We start from the raw sequence: 16355 nt of genomic DNA on the forward strand, positions 1-16355 counted from the left end.
GGTAAAATAATAGGAATTCTCAGTATTTGATATTCAATAAGTAATTTTCAAAGGTTCTTAATGTTATCTGATGAAATTTCTGTATCTTATCTTTAAAAAACTTATTATTGGAATCTTTTCGAGTGTCACTGTCTTTAAATGTATTTATCGTACTTTAAGCTTTGCGCTTTGGAAGCGGAAATTTAAAACTAAAAAAATATTGTATCTAAAAACAATGGTGTAGAATTCTCTAATCATTCTTGTAGATACGATATGATAGAAGTTCATTTCGATTTAGTTCCAAGGGTTGAATTAAGTTTTTATATTTTAAACATTGGCGGGAGATGGATCAAACCATTTCAGGGTGGACCTAAACAAGCGCTGTAAGTTAACAGTGTAGTGTTGCCAGACTGCAATAGTTAAAAATAAAATAATCTGTTAAATAAAATTTAAAATATTTGTAAAAATTGTTAGAAGATTGAATGAGAATATTTAACTGTAAAATAAAAAATTGTATTTTAAAATATCCAAAGTGGCAACTCTGCCACCGTGAGCGGGCAGACTCACCTGGCTCACCTGGCTTCTGGAGAGACGGAACTGAGAGCGCAACGTCGACAGAGGGCTCAAATGTCGTTTAAAAGCATCAACAACTCAAACATTTTTTCTGTCGAAAAAAAAACTTCGGACGGGAAAACTGCGCGGTTTTAGCGGACAACGCTCGCGTGCGTTGACGACAACACCTGAGGAACAGAAAAAACGGGGGTTATTGTTATTTGTTCGTTTAGAAAAACAGTTGGAGAGGTGAGCAGCGGCTGAGAATTGAAAAAGAAAAGAACGAGGCAAAAGAAAGCCGACTTAAAAATACAAAGAGCGGTGGCCAGAAAAGGAGAGAACGAGTCGAAGACAGGTAAAGGAATACGAAGAAGCAGCTTACATAGTTGGGCCCAACTACAGTTACTTTTAATGTTTGAATTAAAAGCTAAAACAATGCTCCAGTGATCGCAGGCCCCAAAAAAAAATTCAAATCGTAAAAACTGAAATTCCAAAATAAAAAAAAAACCAGTCAGAAGAACGTGTCAGACAGATTCGGGCTCGTGCTAATTAGAAAAAGAATGTGCAAAGTGAGAGGATCATATCCAAATGCTAACGAGATATCTATAGTGCGTGTGAGTGTGTGTGTGTGTGTGTGCGTTTACATAAAGGTACATATCACGGTAAATATCGTCATATCAGCGGGAAAATGCGGTCAATTAGAATAATATACACGGCCAGTGCGGAATTAGTGTTTGTATGTGTGATGAATTGGTGAATGAATTGGACAAAAGCATTGAAAATCAATACGAAACCTGCCGCCGCTCCCAGTTTGTATATCCACGCACGCATACTTGGGAACTCTACCTGTGTGTTCACGGCTTGGACAGACGTATCTGTGTGTCTCACATGTATGACTGTGTGTGTGTCTCGTAAAAATATCAACAGCGCCAGAGAGGAAAACAGGTGGAAAAGAAAGCTTAAAAAATGCGGTCGGTCAAAAAGTAAAGTTGCTGCAGCAGACGGTGCGACGGCTGAGGGGGCGGAACCAGGGAGGGGTAGAAGGGGGGGAGGAGTAGAAACAGAGAGACCCGGAGACAAATATCCGAGTTACCTTTTCAAGCCGCACTCACACTCACAACCGAACAGGTAGAGCCCCCCAGCCCGGTTACCTGTGCGCAAAAGGGACGGCACTAGTGACACATCGCCTGTTGCTCTGTTGCTGGAGTGTCACTCTCACCGACCTGCCGTATCCCCTTCGTAAGCTGGTTTCCCACCCGAGAACAAAAGCAACAAAAGCATTTGTTGTTTGTTGTTTGTCGTTTGCCTCGTAAACCCAAAGGTATTCGAGAGATAAAAAAACAAGTGATCCGCACTATCTAAAATTTGTCCTGTCCTGCCGCCTATTTATGGCCGTCGCCTAAAACATTTGAAAAATTAATTCCCATCTCAAACGGAAGACAAATGGATCCACCATGTTGTGGTCTTTATCGTTGCTTATCAGGCCTTAATTAATTATCTCCCTCCCCATTTGACTAAGCTCCGTGATTTCGGCAAGTGCGCTACGCTTTCCAAGTCGGCCCTCTGCGATAATGGAATTCCTCTCTGGGGGCTGCTGGAGGAGCTGGCTAAGCATCAGTCTCTCGAATTCCTCATTCATGATGCAACATGCCCGCCACACAGACCTCCATAATAAAAATGAAACCCAGGGGTGTAGTGGGTCAGTGGTTTCTTTTCTGTTTTATTTGCACTTTTGTTTTGTTGGTTAAACAAGATCGTTTGTCCGATAATGCACTCGGATGACCCCCTCGCCCAATTTCTCTTTCTACAGTGGGCTCTATAGCAGTAGTCTAACAACAAAAAAATAATTAAAACCTCATGAAGATACTGTATCTTGTAGTGTTTTGTTTATGATAATCACAGTGGATGTTATGGAAATTCAATATCAGAATAGGAACGCAGACACCCCACTGCCTGCCCCCCCTCGGCAGGCTAGGTTGGTATGCGACGTCGCCGCCGCTGCCTCGGCCAACGTCAGCGCCTGAGCCCAGCCTAAGCTGTCACTTGAGTCGAGGGAGCGGCTGAGCTAGTGTCTCGCAAGTATTAGTGAGTAGGGGAGATAGAGAGAGATACCAAGCTAGTGTTTGCAAATCGCAGCTCAAGTGTATGTATGCTTTTTGCAGGTGTGTTCAGGAGAGTGGGACAGGGATGGGGAGGGGGGGCAGGTGGACAGACTAGAGAGGGAGGGGGGGTGGCGACTGGCGCGATTTTTGAATTCCAATGCTGATCCAAGCCAACAACGAAATGTTAAAGTTTGAGAATAATTGCGGCCATGTGTAAATCGTTTTGGCCATACCTGTGTGTGTTTTTTTAACGCTAACGCTAGTGGAAGTGGATGTGGAAGCGTGGAATGCGGCCTGAGTCAGAGCTAGAGTCGATTGGCTGCGCAATATCTGCAAGGAGCCGGGGGGAGCCTCAATCTCAGCTGCACTGGCCAAGTACAAAATAGCGATTTAACATACATTCTGTCAGATTCATTATCCCCAATATCCGGTATTCGAGAGATCGCCAACTACTCACGAGAAACCCAATTTGGCTTGCAGACTTTAATGGAAGACACACACCCAGAGGCGTGACAATGCTACCTCCACACACACACACACACGCAAACACACCATTAGAAATCTTGGCCAGAAATTTTAGCATACCTTGTTCTGGTTAAACGTGTCTATTTCTCAAAAGTGAATCTCCCAAACAAGTATCTTAGCCGTACCTTGTAGCTTAGCCGTGAAATCATAACCGAACAACATAATTAGCATAATATTTTTACAAATTATTTCCATTTGAAGGCCATCTGAAGCCTGCGACAGGACTAGGATCTTCAGATCCTCAGAGACCATGGTGAATCATCACTCGAATGGAGGCGGGAGTGCCGGGAACAGTAGCGGAAGCCTCAGAGGCGGCGGAGCCCACGGTGGCGGAGGAGACTACTCTGGGGATGATCGCAGTGGCGGCGGCGAAGAGCGGGAGAGACTGGACGGTGACCTCCACGACAAGCCCACCTATCTCCTCGAGCACCTGGCCACTTTCACGGTGAACAAGGAGTCTGGCATTGTGTACCCGGCTGATGGCATGCGACGACTCCTGCAGCTGGAGAAGACCACGGGGATCTGGTCTCAGAAGATGCAGCTCTGTCTGGACTACCAGTGGGTTCTAATCATGGACTACGAGACAGGGGTAATAGCCTGAGATGCAATCTGCCAGTTCTCCTTGCTAACTGACTTGTGTTTCCAACTTTCAGAACATAATTGAACGCTTCCCGGCATCTCTCGTCCAAGAACCCACAGCCTTTACCTCCAACGACGCCATGGAGCTGTACAACAACATTCTCGTCTTTATTGTATCCGGAGGAGGAGGTTCTCGCTCCGAGATGCATATATTCCAGGTAAGGGAATCTCTCCCAGAAGCTAATTTCATGCTAAGCCTCATCCTTCCAAAAACCATTATCTTTATAGTCACAAAGTGTGTCCGCCGTTCATTTGGTCGAGGACCTGAAACAGCTCCGCAGCGGCAAGATGATCACCCAACAGCGCGGCGCCACGCCCACACAATCCGGCGGTGGAGCCTCCAGCATGGCCATGATGATGAGCAAGACGTCATCGTCGTCGTCGCACAGCAGGGTGGAGCTGCACCAGCACAGGGAGCAGCGTGGAGAGCGCGAGCGAGATCGGGAAAGGGACCGAGAGCGGGAGAGCCACCACCACATGCACCAGCGGACCAGTGTGGAGCAGTATGGCGTGCGAGCCGGGATCGGAGTTTCCCCAGACGATGTGGCCCACATGGCCGGAGAAACAGACTCGGAGCATGGCGGGATCGGGGGCGGAGGTGCGGAGAGGGACGAGACGAGCTCCACCTCCAGCGAGAAGTACGAGCGGGACGTGGCTGTGCTGAACCACTGCTTTGATGACATCGAGAAGTTTATAGCCCGACTCCAACATGCGGCCGCAGCTTCCAGGGAGCTGGAGCGGCGTCGGCGCAACCGAAAGTCAAAGAAACGGGATCCCGGAGAGGGATTACTCACGCTACGGACGCGTCCGCCCCACGAGAAGGAGTTCGTGGACATTTTCGCCAAGTTCAAGCTGTCCTTCAACCTGCTGGCCAAGCTCAAGGCACACATCCATGATCCGAACGCCCCGGAACTGGTGCATTTTCTTTTCACGCCTCTGGCTCTGATTGTGGAGGCCTCCAGCGACACCTACTACGAGTCGCAGCTTCCGGCGCGAGTGGTGAATCCTCTGCTTACCCGGGAGGCCATCAACCTGCTCATTAACTGCGTCACTAGCAAGGAGACGGAGCTGTGGCGCTCTCTTGGCGACGCTTGGGTGATCCCCCGAGACCAGTGGAAGGATGACGTGGGATCCTACCACCCGGTGTTCCTCGACGGCTGGTCGCCGGATTACATGATCAACGACGAGCTAGAACCCCCACCAAATTCTCCCCCAGCTCATGTCAGCAAGCGCCGGCTGGAGGTCCAAGCTGGCTCCGGGCTAAACGGGCGTGGAGGTGGTGGCTACGATGAATACGATACGGGAAACGGCATCAATCATGGAATGGCCATGGGTATCGAGAAGTACACTATCCACCACGGAAACGACGGAATGAGGGATCGTGATCGCGATCGCGAGAGGGATAGGGAGCGGGAACGGGAGCGGGCAGGAGCCATTAGTGCCTCTGACTTTAACACCCGCAGCGAGTTATCCTTTGACTCGATTGAGGGGAGAGGAGGAGCCACAGGCCATGGACACGGGCACGGGCCTGGAGCAGGACCCACCCTCAGCGCCATCACAGCCGGTCTGCAGAATCTGCACACCCGCGATTCCAGGGAGGGGAACGGATACGGAGGAGCCGGCGCTGGAGGGCCATCCTCGGAGTTGGGTGGCGCTGGCAGAGGAGCGGCGAATATCAGCGATGACCAGATGCTCGAGTCCTGGCTGGAGGATCTGCAGGCGTCGGGCGCCAAGGTAGTGCTGGTAACTTATCCGCGAACAGCCAACAACGACAAGGAACTGAGTGTGATGCGAGGCGAATACTTGGAGGTGAGGAGACCTCATCTATGATTGTAAAGTTTTATACTAAGATATGATGGAATTTTCAGATCCTTGATGACACCCGCAAGTGGTGGAAGGCGCGGAATATGCGGGGACAGGTGGCCCACGTGCCTCACACGATTGTGACGCCCTTCAACTACGGCGACGGTGACGGAGCCCAGTTCTACGGGCAACAGCAGCCCCAGCCTGGTCTGGGTTCGACCAAGAAGTCACGTCCAGGGGTATGTAGTTCTCCTCCTCCTCCTTCTCCATTTCTGACCCAACTAACATTGGCATATTGAATTAGGAAAACTCCGGCCTTGAGCAGCGCTCCCCGGACCCCACCGACATGATGCGCAGCAAGCACCTGGGCAAGAAGGGCGAGTTCCGCTACTTCTAGGATTGATATACGATTACCATACACATATTCGCATACATACATATACGCATGTATTCCGTAGTGAGAATCTAGCATTAGAGAAAGACCGTCCCTGTCCCGATTCGATTGAATGGGATCCGATACATTGCACTCGCTAGCAGGAGTCCAAGCTAAAATTAACCATAAGACTAACCTAAGTTGAGCTCCGCACCGGAGATCGTAGCATGCTGATGACGACTAGAACCAAGATGGGGAGACGAAGGCAATAAATTGTTTTAATAAAAGTATATCCAAAGGATCCATGGCGAGCTTCGTATCAATGATAGTTCTAGGTTTAGTTCACGGAGAAGGGAAGAGCTGATTTTCTTTATTGGGATGCTCACAAGAAGAAGTTAACTGGTGCTGGATTAGGGTGATCAAAGCCAACGATTCAACAAAGCGCGTTCTACTATAAACATGGATGATCCGATCCGGAAAATCAATCCCCTCAGATAATCGAGAGCTTCTCCACGCGGGCCAAGAGCGGGGAGTCCGAGTGGTACTCCAGGCTGCGAACTGCAAAATCCCCAACATCGTTGCTGAAGCACTTCAACGTGGAAATGGAGAACGGTCGTCCTGGGAAGTTGTAGTAGGTGAAGTACTGCCCGTTCACGGCAATCAAGAAGGCACGGTCTCCGAGTCCGAAGGCTATCTTGAAGAGCTTGCCCCGAACGAACGGAAACTCGCCCTCGGTCTCCTCGTCATCGGGGGCGAAACTGAAAGGACAGAGTTTTTAAAATCGGATAATACCAAGACCTCTCAGTAGTACCTGTTGTCATCCCTCTGATAGCTCCTGGAGACCGTGGTCCGGTCAAAGTTGACGTGGAACCGAAGCACGGTTCTGCCAGTGTCGTTGCATTGGAAGCATATGGAGAACTCCGAGGTGGGCGGACCCTTGGCAATGCACTCCATGGCCACCACGGTGCCTGTTTCGTACCGCCTCGGTACGTCGCTCTGGAAGGCCACCTTGTCCGGGCACATGAGCGTCCGGGGGAAGACCAAAGGGAAGAGCATGCGGTGGTGGAACTGGGTTATCTTCTCAAAGTCCCCGTAGGCCCGCACATAGTTGATCTGCTTGGGAAACTTGACGAACTCAAAGGACCCGTACAACTGGTCGTTCACATAGATCTCGAAGCAGCGCTGCAGAACGGCCACCCGGAAGGTGAAGCTCTGGCCCGGCTGCAGAGGATTCTTGGGCCCGTCGCTCTTCCAGTTCTTGGAGATCTCCTCCTGCTGCCAGCCCTCGCCCGGCTGGAACATGCTGCGGATGATCTGGCCCTCGCGGAAGTTGGCCTCGATCTTGAGGAACACGGTTTCACTTTCATTGTGCGCGTTCACATTGTCTGTGAGGTCGAGGGAGATTCTACACGAGGGTTTGGGTGATGATACAGAGATAAGAAAGTCTCTCAAGAAGTCGGAATGTCCGACTATAAGGGTACCAGGTACTTGAGGTGCTGGACGAGGTTTCTCTCAAAGTTTATTGTAAAAACTTTGAATATCTACCACTTTCGAATTCTCAGATATATCTAATATATGTGGATGAAATATTCAAGTTAAAAACATTTTAAAAATATTTTTAATCTTTGTTAAGAGCTTGTTAATGTTTTATTTTTGAAATCCTCAAGTACCAAGTTCCAAAGACCAAAATCTATTGCCTACTTATTGGGATGCGGCTTGACGCGTCCGCTGACGATTAAAACATGACCGAAGGGGACCTCCGTGAGCACCTTTGCTTTCCACACGTTCATCGCGACTCGCGGCTTCACTGCAACTGACTGGAGGATTCCGAATCCGTATCCAAGTCCGCCCAGTCCGACTCCGGCGGCGCCGTTTTATGCGCCCTTATGCTAATAGATTCGCCATCCGTCGCTTTCCTCGCTTTCATTTGTTGTGATTATGTAAAGCGGGTGAAATGAGGAATTACCTGCAGCCGCATGCAAACTTGACATGGACGTGGACGTGGTAAGGTTACCCCCATTCAGATCCCCTCCCACACAACCCGTTCAATCGAATCCCATATAAATCCCTGGCACAACCGCCCCAATCCGACCCACTGAACCTCGCGCCATGACGAGGAGAACCTTGCGCGTTTATTTATTTGATTCAATCCTTGCCTTTGTAACCCATAACTGTCATCCTCGAGTTCTTTTCACGGTTGCTGTCACGCCCCCAACTGCCGACTGCCCATTTGTTGCTAGTTACTGGCTACACTGAGGGAAAATATAAAATAGTTTTTAAATATTGGTTGATTTTAGTCTTCGGTTAGTCCCTCAGTTTAGTCCCTCATTAGTAAAGATATAAGCCATTTAAAAAGGATAATCCTTTTGGTTCTAGATCCTTTCTCTCAGTGCCCTCCATCTTAGCCTCCCTTGGCTGGATTGCTCCATTGTTGTTGCGTGTCTTGGGCGAAATAAAACAAGGCAACAACAATTGATTCCCTGTCTAAAGTTTTTGCATTTGCAGTAAAGTGCGACTTGGGCCTCCGCCCCGTCCTGGAGCACTTTTCCACAAGCCTCTGCCCATCCCCCAGCGGCTCCAGTTCGGGTAATTCATTTCTTTTGACGTACCTTTGCATATTCGCTGAAGTTCTGTCTCCGTCTACACCTTTCGCCTACGTTCATGTCCAAACCAATGACATCTCCTCAGGGTTCTTCTCGTCCTGCCACAGTGCTGCCAGGGATCTGGGCGAAAGCAAGCCACTATCTAATATTAGTTGGTAGATTTACTTTATCGGCCGGAGGACTAAGAGTCCTTCTACTTCCTCCTAGACGCTATCAAGCTCACCTGGCGAAGGCACCATGACTACGTGGCCTCCGATTGTCTCTCATAGCCGGCAGTCACTGTCCGTGTCGCTTGCACCTGATCCAATTGGGTCCAAGTCTTCGGCTTAATTCGACTTGACGCAGCTCGCCTATTTTGGATTGCGTTTCACCTTGGAGCCCAGCAACTCCAGAAGCGTCCTTCCCCCTCTTAGGAGGTGCCTGGCTTTGCCTGCTACGAATGGCAACTCGCTAATTGGTTAGTTATGGCCACTGACAATCCAATCCATCAATCGGCTCCGACAGCCGAATGCAAACATACTGAAGGGTGACCTTGTCAACTCCTGCCACCTGGGGCATACTACCTGACCTCTAGTCCTCGAGCCAGCCGATCGAGGAGGTCGCTCCCGCCAAACAGACCATTTCCAAACAGAACTAATGAAGTAATCGTGTCGATTTCAACTTTAATTTCCGCTTGTCACTCCAACTGATAACCGAAAGCAAGTGGAGCAATGCGAGCAAGGTTTGTGTACGTTGCACAATTATCAGTTTCGGTTTCGACTGGAAGGAGGTGGCTGCCACGTTGTCCCCTCTCCTTCTCCACCACCACCACCACCACCTGTATCGCCAGCTCCCCCTGCCCCACCAGCTAGGTCCCACCCCACCTGTAAGTTGGTGATTCTCTTCTATTTTCTCGCCGGGGTCTTATCTCGTTCCCAAGTCATTTTCCCCAACCATATCGAATCCGTTTGTGGCGAACGACGACACGTCTACAGAAATCAGATTTTACGGTCGGGGGACTGGCGACGTCGGATCCGCAAATCGTACAAGCAATATAATGATAATGGCTTTACGGCCTCCCGTTTCTCGATTCCCGATTCCGACTCCGACTCCGAACACGGGTCCGAACCCAGAACCGCCGAGCGAATGCCAAACGGAAGCCGAATATGGCAGCGATCGGTAATCAGCCGGCATGATTGCTGGGTACCTGGTTCACTACCTCAGGTGGCGTCTTTTTGGGGCGAGAGGAGAGTCAGTTTTGGTTTATCAGGCCGATCCGATCCCCATTCGCTCCGCAGACAGAGCCATTTCTGATCAACTTTATCGAGTGTGTTTGTGTTTCCCCGATTCAGGTGTTCAGATTTGTCGCCGATCCTCACCTACTCTGGCTGATGACGTGCCCAAGTAATTGGATTGGTTCCACTTTATGTCATGGCTGGAACACTTCCTCGAGGATATCGGCTTGGGTCTGGGGCGATCTCCACCACGTGGCGTTTGCAACGGACATGAAAATAACTTAAGCCAAACGAACAAACTTCTAGCATTGCGATCACAGTTTGCATTCCCTTGGCCCAAGTAATTCGCTGCCCCTCGTTTCCGTGGGGTGTCTTTGGGAGCTCCACCAACTTTGGTTACACGTAGGCACTGATCGGAGGGATAATGTGAGTGGGAGCTCGAGAGTGGGCTCTTGGGAGGCACTACTATATGCACTTGTCGCGTCTCGGAACGTAACTGAATCGTCGGATTTGACGGGGAAGTTTAAAACGTCAGCTCTCGATGGCAGGGCCCACGAAGTCGACGATCGCCGTCCATATCTCACCTGCTCAGGTGCGAAGGAGGAAGACCCTCTCGCACTCTCTCGGCCCTCCGGCTCCATAGACTCCATGGTAGTATATGGCTGTGTGACAGGGAGAGCCGAACCCGAAAACAATATGAAATATTGAACGCATAAATGTGGAGCAAAAGTGGCTAATATTTTTCAGATAGCAGACCCGAGCACCTGACTCTCGGCGGTGAGTGTGTCTCTGTGTGTGTGGGTGTGTGTGTGTGTGCCTGGCGTGTTTGTATTGGCCATTAAACACGACTGTCGACGTAGCCACAGACCGAAAAGAAAATGTAATGGAAATGGTAGTGGAAATGTGGCCATACAATTTGTCTCAATAGATTCTGTCGTGGCTGTCATTATCAGGAAAAGTGGCTGCCGGAGTGGGTGCAACCCAACACACGGGGTTACCCCAGTAGTAGCTCTATTCAGGCTACAATATGCCATTCAATGAATATGAAAACCTTTATTACTTCCCTAGTTGTGCGAGTAATTATGGTTTGGGTTCCTCACAGAGGTTCCATAAAGATAAGACCTGGCTGTCACTGCCCTCGTGCCCCAGAGTGTGGCCTGTCCCTCAAGTGTCAACCCCCCCACACCTGCCACATTCGGCATTGTCTCCCGCCGGCTTCGAGCACCTTATCAACGGGCAGCGAACAAGGCGAGAAGAGTCATCATTCTCTTTGATGTTTCGCACGATCCGGAGTGTCGTTAATTGATTTATTACCAGAGTTGGTTGCCCCGACTTCTTAGAGACGATTTGGGGATGTCCAGGCAATGTTATATGGCCGACTAATTAGGTAAATGTGTTTGCTCTGATGTTACGCGGATGGCAGACACCTCCTCTCCTTGGGAGATACTCCGTCGTGTGATAACGGAGAAGGTGAACATCAACATCGTTCGAGCATTTGAGTGATTGGACAGGGCAACATTGTGGTGGTGCCAAGGACCCTTCACCCCACCCACTGTTTGCTCTGGTCCGATCGGTGTTTGGAGTGGGAACAGAAAAAGCGAACGTACACCCCATTTTTCTTCGGCATTCCCGTTCTCAGTTCTCAACTCAATTTCCAGCCCGGTCATGTGTGCGTGTGTACATTTGGACTGTGTTTATTCAGCTTGGTAACCGAGACACACAATACGGGTTATATATGTCATCTATATCAGTTAGCCATGCCTGGCAGGGGAGTTCCAAAGAAATAACCTATAGATCTGAGGTCTGCGGCTGCTGCTGCTTTTTGGCCTCGATTACATTCTGCATGACCAAGTCGTACAGGTTGCCATCCTCCTCGTCCTCCTCGTTGTTGGGCTCGTCCTTCTCCTCCTGGAGACCCTCAAGCTCCTTTCTGTAGTTTTCTAGGGCCTGTTGAAGGAGTTTCTCTACCGGGGAGTAGGTGGAGCGGGATCTCAGCCGGGCCTTGGCTATATCTAAGGCCTAAAAGGAAGTGTTTAATTAAATGTTTTGGTAGAGGATTTCTAACCTACTTTTAAGGTATTGCTGTTCCTCAACAGAGCCTCTTCGTAGGATAAAACTTTGGGAGCAGGTGGATGGAGGGATGTTTCCGCTAGTCTTTCGGTTTGGAGTTCCAACTTTAGTTCCTCAGCTTGTCTATAGATTTATTTATCGCGTTTTTAATTTATTGAAACTTTTATTAATTTATAAATACATACACCTTCTCCAGCTTTTGGTCGATTTCGGCCTCGAGGGCCAAGTATTTGTCGTTTATCTCCTTGATCAGATCCATTGTGCGTCCTTGCCACAGGAATTGTAAATAAAATAGTAAACACACACAAATGAGTTGCCGGGCAACGGTATTTTGTTGGGGGCTCAAAATGTTACCAGACTGAAAGCGAAATTTGAACAATAGCCAGAGTTGCCAGAGTGTTGAAAAACGATCATATTTAACCCTTGAGCTCCCATGTCTTTTCTATAACCTTGAAAGATTGTAATATAGCCCAAAAGTATGCAAAGCGTGTCTAAACATATTGTGTTTTAGCCAAGTTAGCGAGAAATGGTTAAACATTACTGGATAAAATAAAAACTCTAAGAATGTTTTTTTTGCATAAAGAAAGTAAAAATATTTAAAAACCTCGTAAAAGTAACCAAAATAAGTTAATAGCTTATTATTTATTTAAAAAAGAATCTGAAAGCCTTGCTCTGCCACGGTTTAAATGAACCTGCCGTAATACATATTACACTACCCTTACCAAGCTTCTAATTTACTTTATTAAATTGAATCAGATACTCAGATAATACTTGCCTATAAGTTAATATCCGCTCTCGGACAGTCGAACCTACGCAGTGCGACCCTAGTATTCTAGACATCTTAGATTTATTAAAATGATATCTTGTGGGTAAACCTTTCCGGTATTATATCTAGGGGAGTGCAAGTGATAAGGACTTTCCGAGGGACTTTTTTGATATTTTTTTTTACGATTTCAAGGGCTTTTATAATTATTCTGGGAATAAGATTAGCAATTTAGCGAATAGAGGCTTCAAACCCTATAGTATTGGCCAATTCAAGTCTGGTGATAACAAGTAATAATAAATATACAAACAAATGTTTGCTTTCATTTTGCAATTATAATGATGACTTTCAACAACTGTTGGGTTTGTCAAAAAAAGTGATTTGTTCCCGTCCCGACCAAAGTCCAACCTGGAGATTCAGATAACTTTTACAATAAGCCATCAAAAAAAAAAACGAGTTTACTGACAGAAAACAAAAACACTTTGCTCATCGCTTAAGTTATTTGTGTTTATTGAATGCGAAGGGCACATTTACCATAACATTTAGATCCGCGCAAATCGGGCATATACCTTTGATCACTGCACACCGTTGCACACGGTGAATACATCCGTCCATATACATATATAAAAGCTATCTACATACAGTATCTCTATCTAGCCTCCTACTTAAATGTTCTACTTAATGATCCAGCAGGAACTGGTTGATGTGCGGGGCCACTCTTTCGGGGGTGACCAGATGCAGGTGATGGGTGCCGGGCACCTCCACGTACACCACCTTGGAGGCGCGTTCCTTCAAAGTGGCAATCACATCAGCGTAGACCTGAGGAGTCTCGAACTTCATTCCAGGAGTGCCACGGATGTTAAGAACCTTGCAGCGAATCTGCTTGGCGTAGGCCAGCGTCTGTTCTGCAGTGAACATGCCCAGCAGACTGATCTTGAGGCGCAGGTCCCGTGAGAAGAGGTAACCGTCCCTGCTGGGGTTGTGCCGCATGCCGCGGTTCATAAGAACCCGAACGGAAGCCTCGTCCACAGAGCCATCGTAGGCGTCCAAAACGAGCTTAATCATCTCGTCGTAGGAGTAACAGGGCTGCTTGCTCTCCGGCAGCGTCTCGTAGTCTAAGAACTTATCCAGCGCCTTTCCCGTTCCTTCCGCCATCCTTTTGACTCCCCGAACCGTGGGGCCAGCGATGTCGATGTTTATTAGCTTGTAGACTTCGTCCGGGAAACTGGCCGCGTACATAAAGGTCAGGGCTCCGCCAAGCGAGTGACCCAGCAGGGTGACGTCCTTCCAGTTGTATTTACGAACTATCCTGCGGATCAGGCAGATTCCGTCCCAGAAGATGAAGTACTGCATGCCCTGCGGATAGTGGGATGACTTTCCATGGCCCGGAAGATCAATCGCCAGTACGGAGACATCGGCGGGAAGCAACGGGCACAGCCTGTCGAAACTCCCACAATTGTCTTGCCAGCCGTGCAGCGCGATGATGGGCTGCCTGTTGCGGGAACCCCACCACTTTCCTGAAACGAGGGAAAATCGATTATCAACTGCGTCACATTGGAATCACGTCAGGTATTCATGAATGGTCTGATCGCATGCCGCCTTGCGGAGAGATAAGACCATGTCTGGCGTGTGACTCACCCTCTACGGTGCCCCAGGGAACGTCGATGGAGAACTCCTCCCAGCTGTTCTCGCCCAGCCGCTTCAGATTCGCCTCCATGTCCAAATTCACCTGGCCATCTGAAATAGTAGCGGACATCGTAAGCGAGAAACAAAATCACCGATTGCGACTGCAGGTGACGAAACAAAGTCTGGTGAAATCGCCGTCTGGCGGGTGAGACGTCGCGGCGGCGTGCCGAGGTGCTACAGACGAAGAGCGAGCCGAGACTTCGGACCTGGGTGCGAAACGCGCGCAGATTTGCTGGCCAACGACCATGCCCTCCTCCGGACCAGCTTACTCACTTGTCATTGGCGCAGATAGTGCCGTGGTTATAGTTGTCGCAACGCGTGCCTGGGCCATGGCTAAGATGCGAATCTGGGTGCGGAGAGTAGCGTTTACGGTTCCGAGGTGCGATTGCGGCTGGTTTCTGTGGAGCGGACAGGCCTAAGTGCTTCGGACGAGTGGTGGAGAGCGAATAACAAAAATTTGCCAACTTTTGCTTACCTGACCTATGATTACCTATCGGAGAATGTTGTCAGCTGACGATAGAGTTGCCAATGTGGAGGAAACTAGCTGAAAGTATCTTAAAGATTGAAGGAGTACTTTTCCGTAAAATATGTGATCTTTATTACAGACACTACACAATAATTAATTATTAAATAATTGAATTTATTTTATTTGTTTAATATTTGGTTCGTAAAAAATAAAAACCCTATTTTGGCTTGAAAAAAGAGTTGGCAGCACTGTCTTTGATCAAAGACAGGTGACAACTCTAGTCGACGCGATTGTTTTGATTACATTTGTAAACACAATTCTTTAGTTTCTTTTAGATTCAACCAATTATTCAAAATGTAAGTATTATATTTGAAAACATTCCTTTTTTAAACTAATATTTCATCAACCTTCCAGGACGGAGTACTGGAAATCCAATGAACGCAAGTTCTGCGACTTTTGCAAATGCTGGTTGAGCGACAACAAGGCGGTAAGTGGATCCCCCAATGATAAGAAATCGTTTATAACAAAGAATAAATTCAGAGCATCGCCTTCCACGAAAGTGGCAAACGGCACAAAATGAATGTGGCCAAGAGGATCACAGACATCAGCCGCAGCAGCGAGAAATCCGAGAGGGAGCGCCAGAAGATGGATGCCGAGATCCGAAAAATGGAGGAGGCAGCCATGAAGTCGTACGCTCAGGATGTCCACGCTCGCGGGGACATGACCGCCCGCTCCATAAGCACTGTGATGAGGGCCACGGCCGGCGCCTCGAGTAGCTCTGCGAGTTCCCATTCCGCCGGCAGATCTCGTCAGGTAGATCCCATGCGGCTGGAAGGAGACTCAGATGAGGAGGAGGACAACAGAAGAGTTACCGTGGGAAAGGTGGGGACCGATGCCACTGCACCTGATGCGTCCCTGTGGGTGGAAGGAAAATCAGATGAGGGCCACACCTACTACTGGAACGTCAAGACAAACGAATCTGTGTGGGAGAAACCCAAAGAGGGATTTCTCTCCTACGAGGAGTATGAGCGGATCAACCAGCTGGCCATGGACCAGCAGCAAATCTCCCAGGAACAGGAATCCCTGCGGTTTCGCGAGAACGCTGACGAGGAAGTGGCACGGGTAAATCGGGAGCGAATGAAAGCTTTCCGTAAGCCAGAGAATCCCAAGGAGAAGAAGCAAAAGGAGGAGAAGCGACAGACATTCAAGACCGAGGAGGAAGCGGCCACCAAGGAGATCGGTCAGTGGCAGACCGTGGAAGTCAAGTAAGAATCCCCAATCGGGAATATCGTGTTCGCGTTATTTAGATGTATCTCTTTTTGTAGACCTCCTGAGGCCCCCATCGACTGGCAGCTGCCCCAAACAGACTACTACAATACTGCTCCAGTGATTTCTGCTCCTTCCGAAGCCGAGCCACCTGTAAAGCGCTTCAAGGAGAAGACCATATCGGGTCTGGACGAGGAGGCTGCCTCCAGTGCCCCCGCCACTTTCAAAAGAAAGTTTATCAAAAAGGGAAATAGCCGTCAAAGGGTAGACGATTGAAAGCTACATAGTTAAAAATAAAGTAATCTTTAGAAAAA

At 48.7% G+C, this 16355-nt stretch overlaps 5 protein-coding genes across 7 annotated transcripts; 2 read left to right on the forward strand and 3 right to left on the reverse strand.

Moving 5' to 3' along the window:
- Positions 1-587: 587 nt before the first annotated feature.
- aru (arouser) lies at positions 588-6274 on the forward strand. The gene is made up of 6 exons (XM_017251750.3): positions 588-886; positions 3360-3747; positions 3812-3955; positions 4026-5606; positions 5666-5839; positions 5905-6274. The coding sequence occupies exons 2-6, from the start codon at positions 3409-3411 to the stop codon at positions 5995-5997; spliced, it is 2331 nt and encodes a 776-aa protein (XP_017107239.2). The 5' UTR covers positions 588-886; positions 3360-3408; the 3' UTR covers positions 5998-6274.
- A 40-nt stretch (positions 6275-6314) lies between these two features.
- LOC108132359 (32 kDa beta-galactoside-binding lectin) lies at positions 6315-9129 on the reverse strand. Of its 2 annotated transcripts, none has more exons than XM_017251756.3 (4): positions 8800-9129; positions 7675-8696; positions 6785-7378; positions 6315-6731 (listed from the first exon to the last, which is right to left on the reverse strand). In XM_017251756.3, the coding sequence occupies exons 2-4, from the start codon at positions 7761-7763 to the stop codon at positions 6464-6466; spliced, it is 951 nt and encodes a 316-aa protein (XP_017107245.2). In that variant the 5' UTR covers positions 7764-8696; positions 8800-9129; the 3' UTR covers positions 6315-6463. The 2 variants fall into 2 exon arrangements, with proteins under 2 accessions (XP_017107245.2, XP_070132855.1); XM_070276754.1 differs by having other exon boundaries at positions 7675-8718.
- Positions 9130-11458: 2329 nt separating this feature from the next.
- Positions 11459-12210, reverse strand: LOC108132269 (uncharacterized). The gene is made up of 3 exons (XM_017251599.3): positions 12046-12210; positions 11860-11983; positions 11459-11809 (listed from the first exon to the last, which is right to left on the reverse strand). Exons 1-3 carry the CDS (start codon positions 12117-12119, stop codon positions 11579-11581), a joined length of 429 nt encoding a protein of 142 aa, XP_017107088.2. The 5' UTR covers positions 12120-12210; the 3' UTR covers positions 11459-11578.
- A 902-nt stretch (positions 12211-13112) lies between these two features.
- On the reverse strand, positions 13113-14803 carry kraken (serine hydrolase like 2 kraken). 2 transcript variants are annotated; one of them, XM_070276666.1, is made up of 4 exons: positions 14785-14803; positions 14583-14707; positions 14262-14360; positions 13113-14140 (listed from the first exon to the last, which is right to left on the reverse strand). In XM_070276666.1, the coding sequence occupies exons 2-4, from the start codon at positions 14638-14640 to the stop codon at positions 13302-13304; spliced, it is 996 nt and encodes a 331-aa protein (XP_070132767.1). In that variant the 5' UTR covers positions 14641-14707; positions 14785-14803; the 3' UTR covers positions 13113-13301. The 2 variants fall into 2 exon arrangements, with proteins under 2 accessions (XP_070132767.1, XP_017107043.2); XM_017251554.3 differs by lacking the exon at positions 14785-14803 and having other exon boundaries at positions 14583-14769.
- A 217-nt stretch (positions 14804-15020) lies between these two features.
- LOC108132296 (WW domain-binding protein 4) lies at positions 15021-16343 on the forward strand. The gene is made up of 4 exons (XM_017251658.3): positions 15021-15131; positions 15190-15262; positions 15316-16040; positions 16101-16343. Coding segments are annotated over exons 1-4 (1017 nt in total). The 5' UTR covers positions 15021-15129; the 3' UTR covers positions 16318-16343.
- The last annotated feature ends 12 nt before the right edge of the window (positions 16344-16355 follow it).

Source organism: Drosophila bipectinata, chromosome 2L (genome assembly GCF_030179905.1).
Source record: "Drosophila bipectinata strain 14024-0381.07 chromosome 2L, DbipHiC1v2, whole genome shotgun sequence".
Classification (NCBI taxonomy): domain Eukaryota; kingdom Metazoa; phylum Arthropoda; class Insecta; order Diptera; family Drosophilidae; genus Drosophila; species Drosophila bipectinata.

Excerpts from the sequence above, each read along its gene's own strand:
- aru (XM_017251750.3), top strand. The coding sequence starts at position 3,409 with ATGGTGAATCATCACTCGAATGGAGGCGGGAGTGCCGGGAACAGTAGC. Across the intron at positions 3,748-3,811 it reads TCATGGACTACGAGACAGGG|AACATAATTGAACGCTTCCC; the intron begins GTAATAGCCTGA and ends TCCAACTTTCAG. Across the intron at positions 3,956-4,025 it reads CCGAGATGCATATATTCCAG|TCACAAAGTGTGTCCGCCGT; the intron begins GTAAGGGAATCT and ends TTATCTTTATAG.
- LOC108132359 (XM_017251756.3), bottom strand. The coding sequence starts at position 7,763 with ATGAACGTGTGGAAAGCAAAGGTGCTCACGGAGGTCCCCTTCGGTCAT. Across the intron at positions 7,379-7,674 it reads GTCAAGCCGCATCCCAATAA|AATCTCCCTCGACCTCACAG; the intron begins GTAGGCAATAGA and ends ACCCTCGTGTAG. Across the intron at positions 6,732-6,784 it reads TATCAGAGGGATGACAACAG|TTTCGCCCCCGATGACGAGG; the intron begins GTACTACTGAGA and ends CTGTCCTTTCAG.
- LOC108132269 (XM_017251599.3), bottom strand. The coding sequence starts at position 12,119 with ATGGATCTGATCAAGGAGATAAACGACAAATACTTGGCCCTCGAGGCC. Across the intron at positions 11,984-12,045 it reads GACCAAAAGCTGGAGAAGGT|ACAAGCTGAGGAACTAAAGT; the intron begins GTATGTATTTAT and ends ATAAATCTATAG. Across the intron at positions 11,810-11,859 it reads GGAACAGCAATACCTTAAAA|GCCTTAGATATAGCCAAGGC; the intron begins GTAGGTTAGAAA and ends ACTTCCTTTTAG.
- kraken (XM_070276666.1), bottom strand. The coding sequence starts at position 14,640 with ATGGCCCAGGCACGCGTTGCGACAACTATAACCACGGCACTATCTGCG. Across the intron at positions 14,361-14,582 it reads ACTATCTGCGCCAATGACAA|ATGGCCAGGTGAATTTGGAC; the intron begins GTGAGTAAGCTG and ends CTACTATTTCAG. Across the intron at positions 14,141-14,261 it reads TCCCTGGGGCACCGTAGAGG|GAAAGTGGTGGGGTTCCCGC; the intron begins GTGAGTCACACG and ends CCCTCGTTTCAG.
- LOC108132296 (XM_017251658.3), top strand. Across the intron at positions 15,263-15,315 it reads GGTTGAGCGACAACAAGGCG|AGCATCGCCTTCCACGAAAG; the intron begins GTAAGTGGATCC and ends GAATAAATTCAG. Across the intron at positions 16,041-16,100 it reads TGGCAGACCGTGGAAGTCAA|ACCTCCTGAGGCCCCCATCG; the intron begins GTAAGAATCCCC and ends CTCTTTTTGTAG.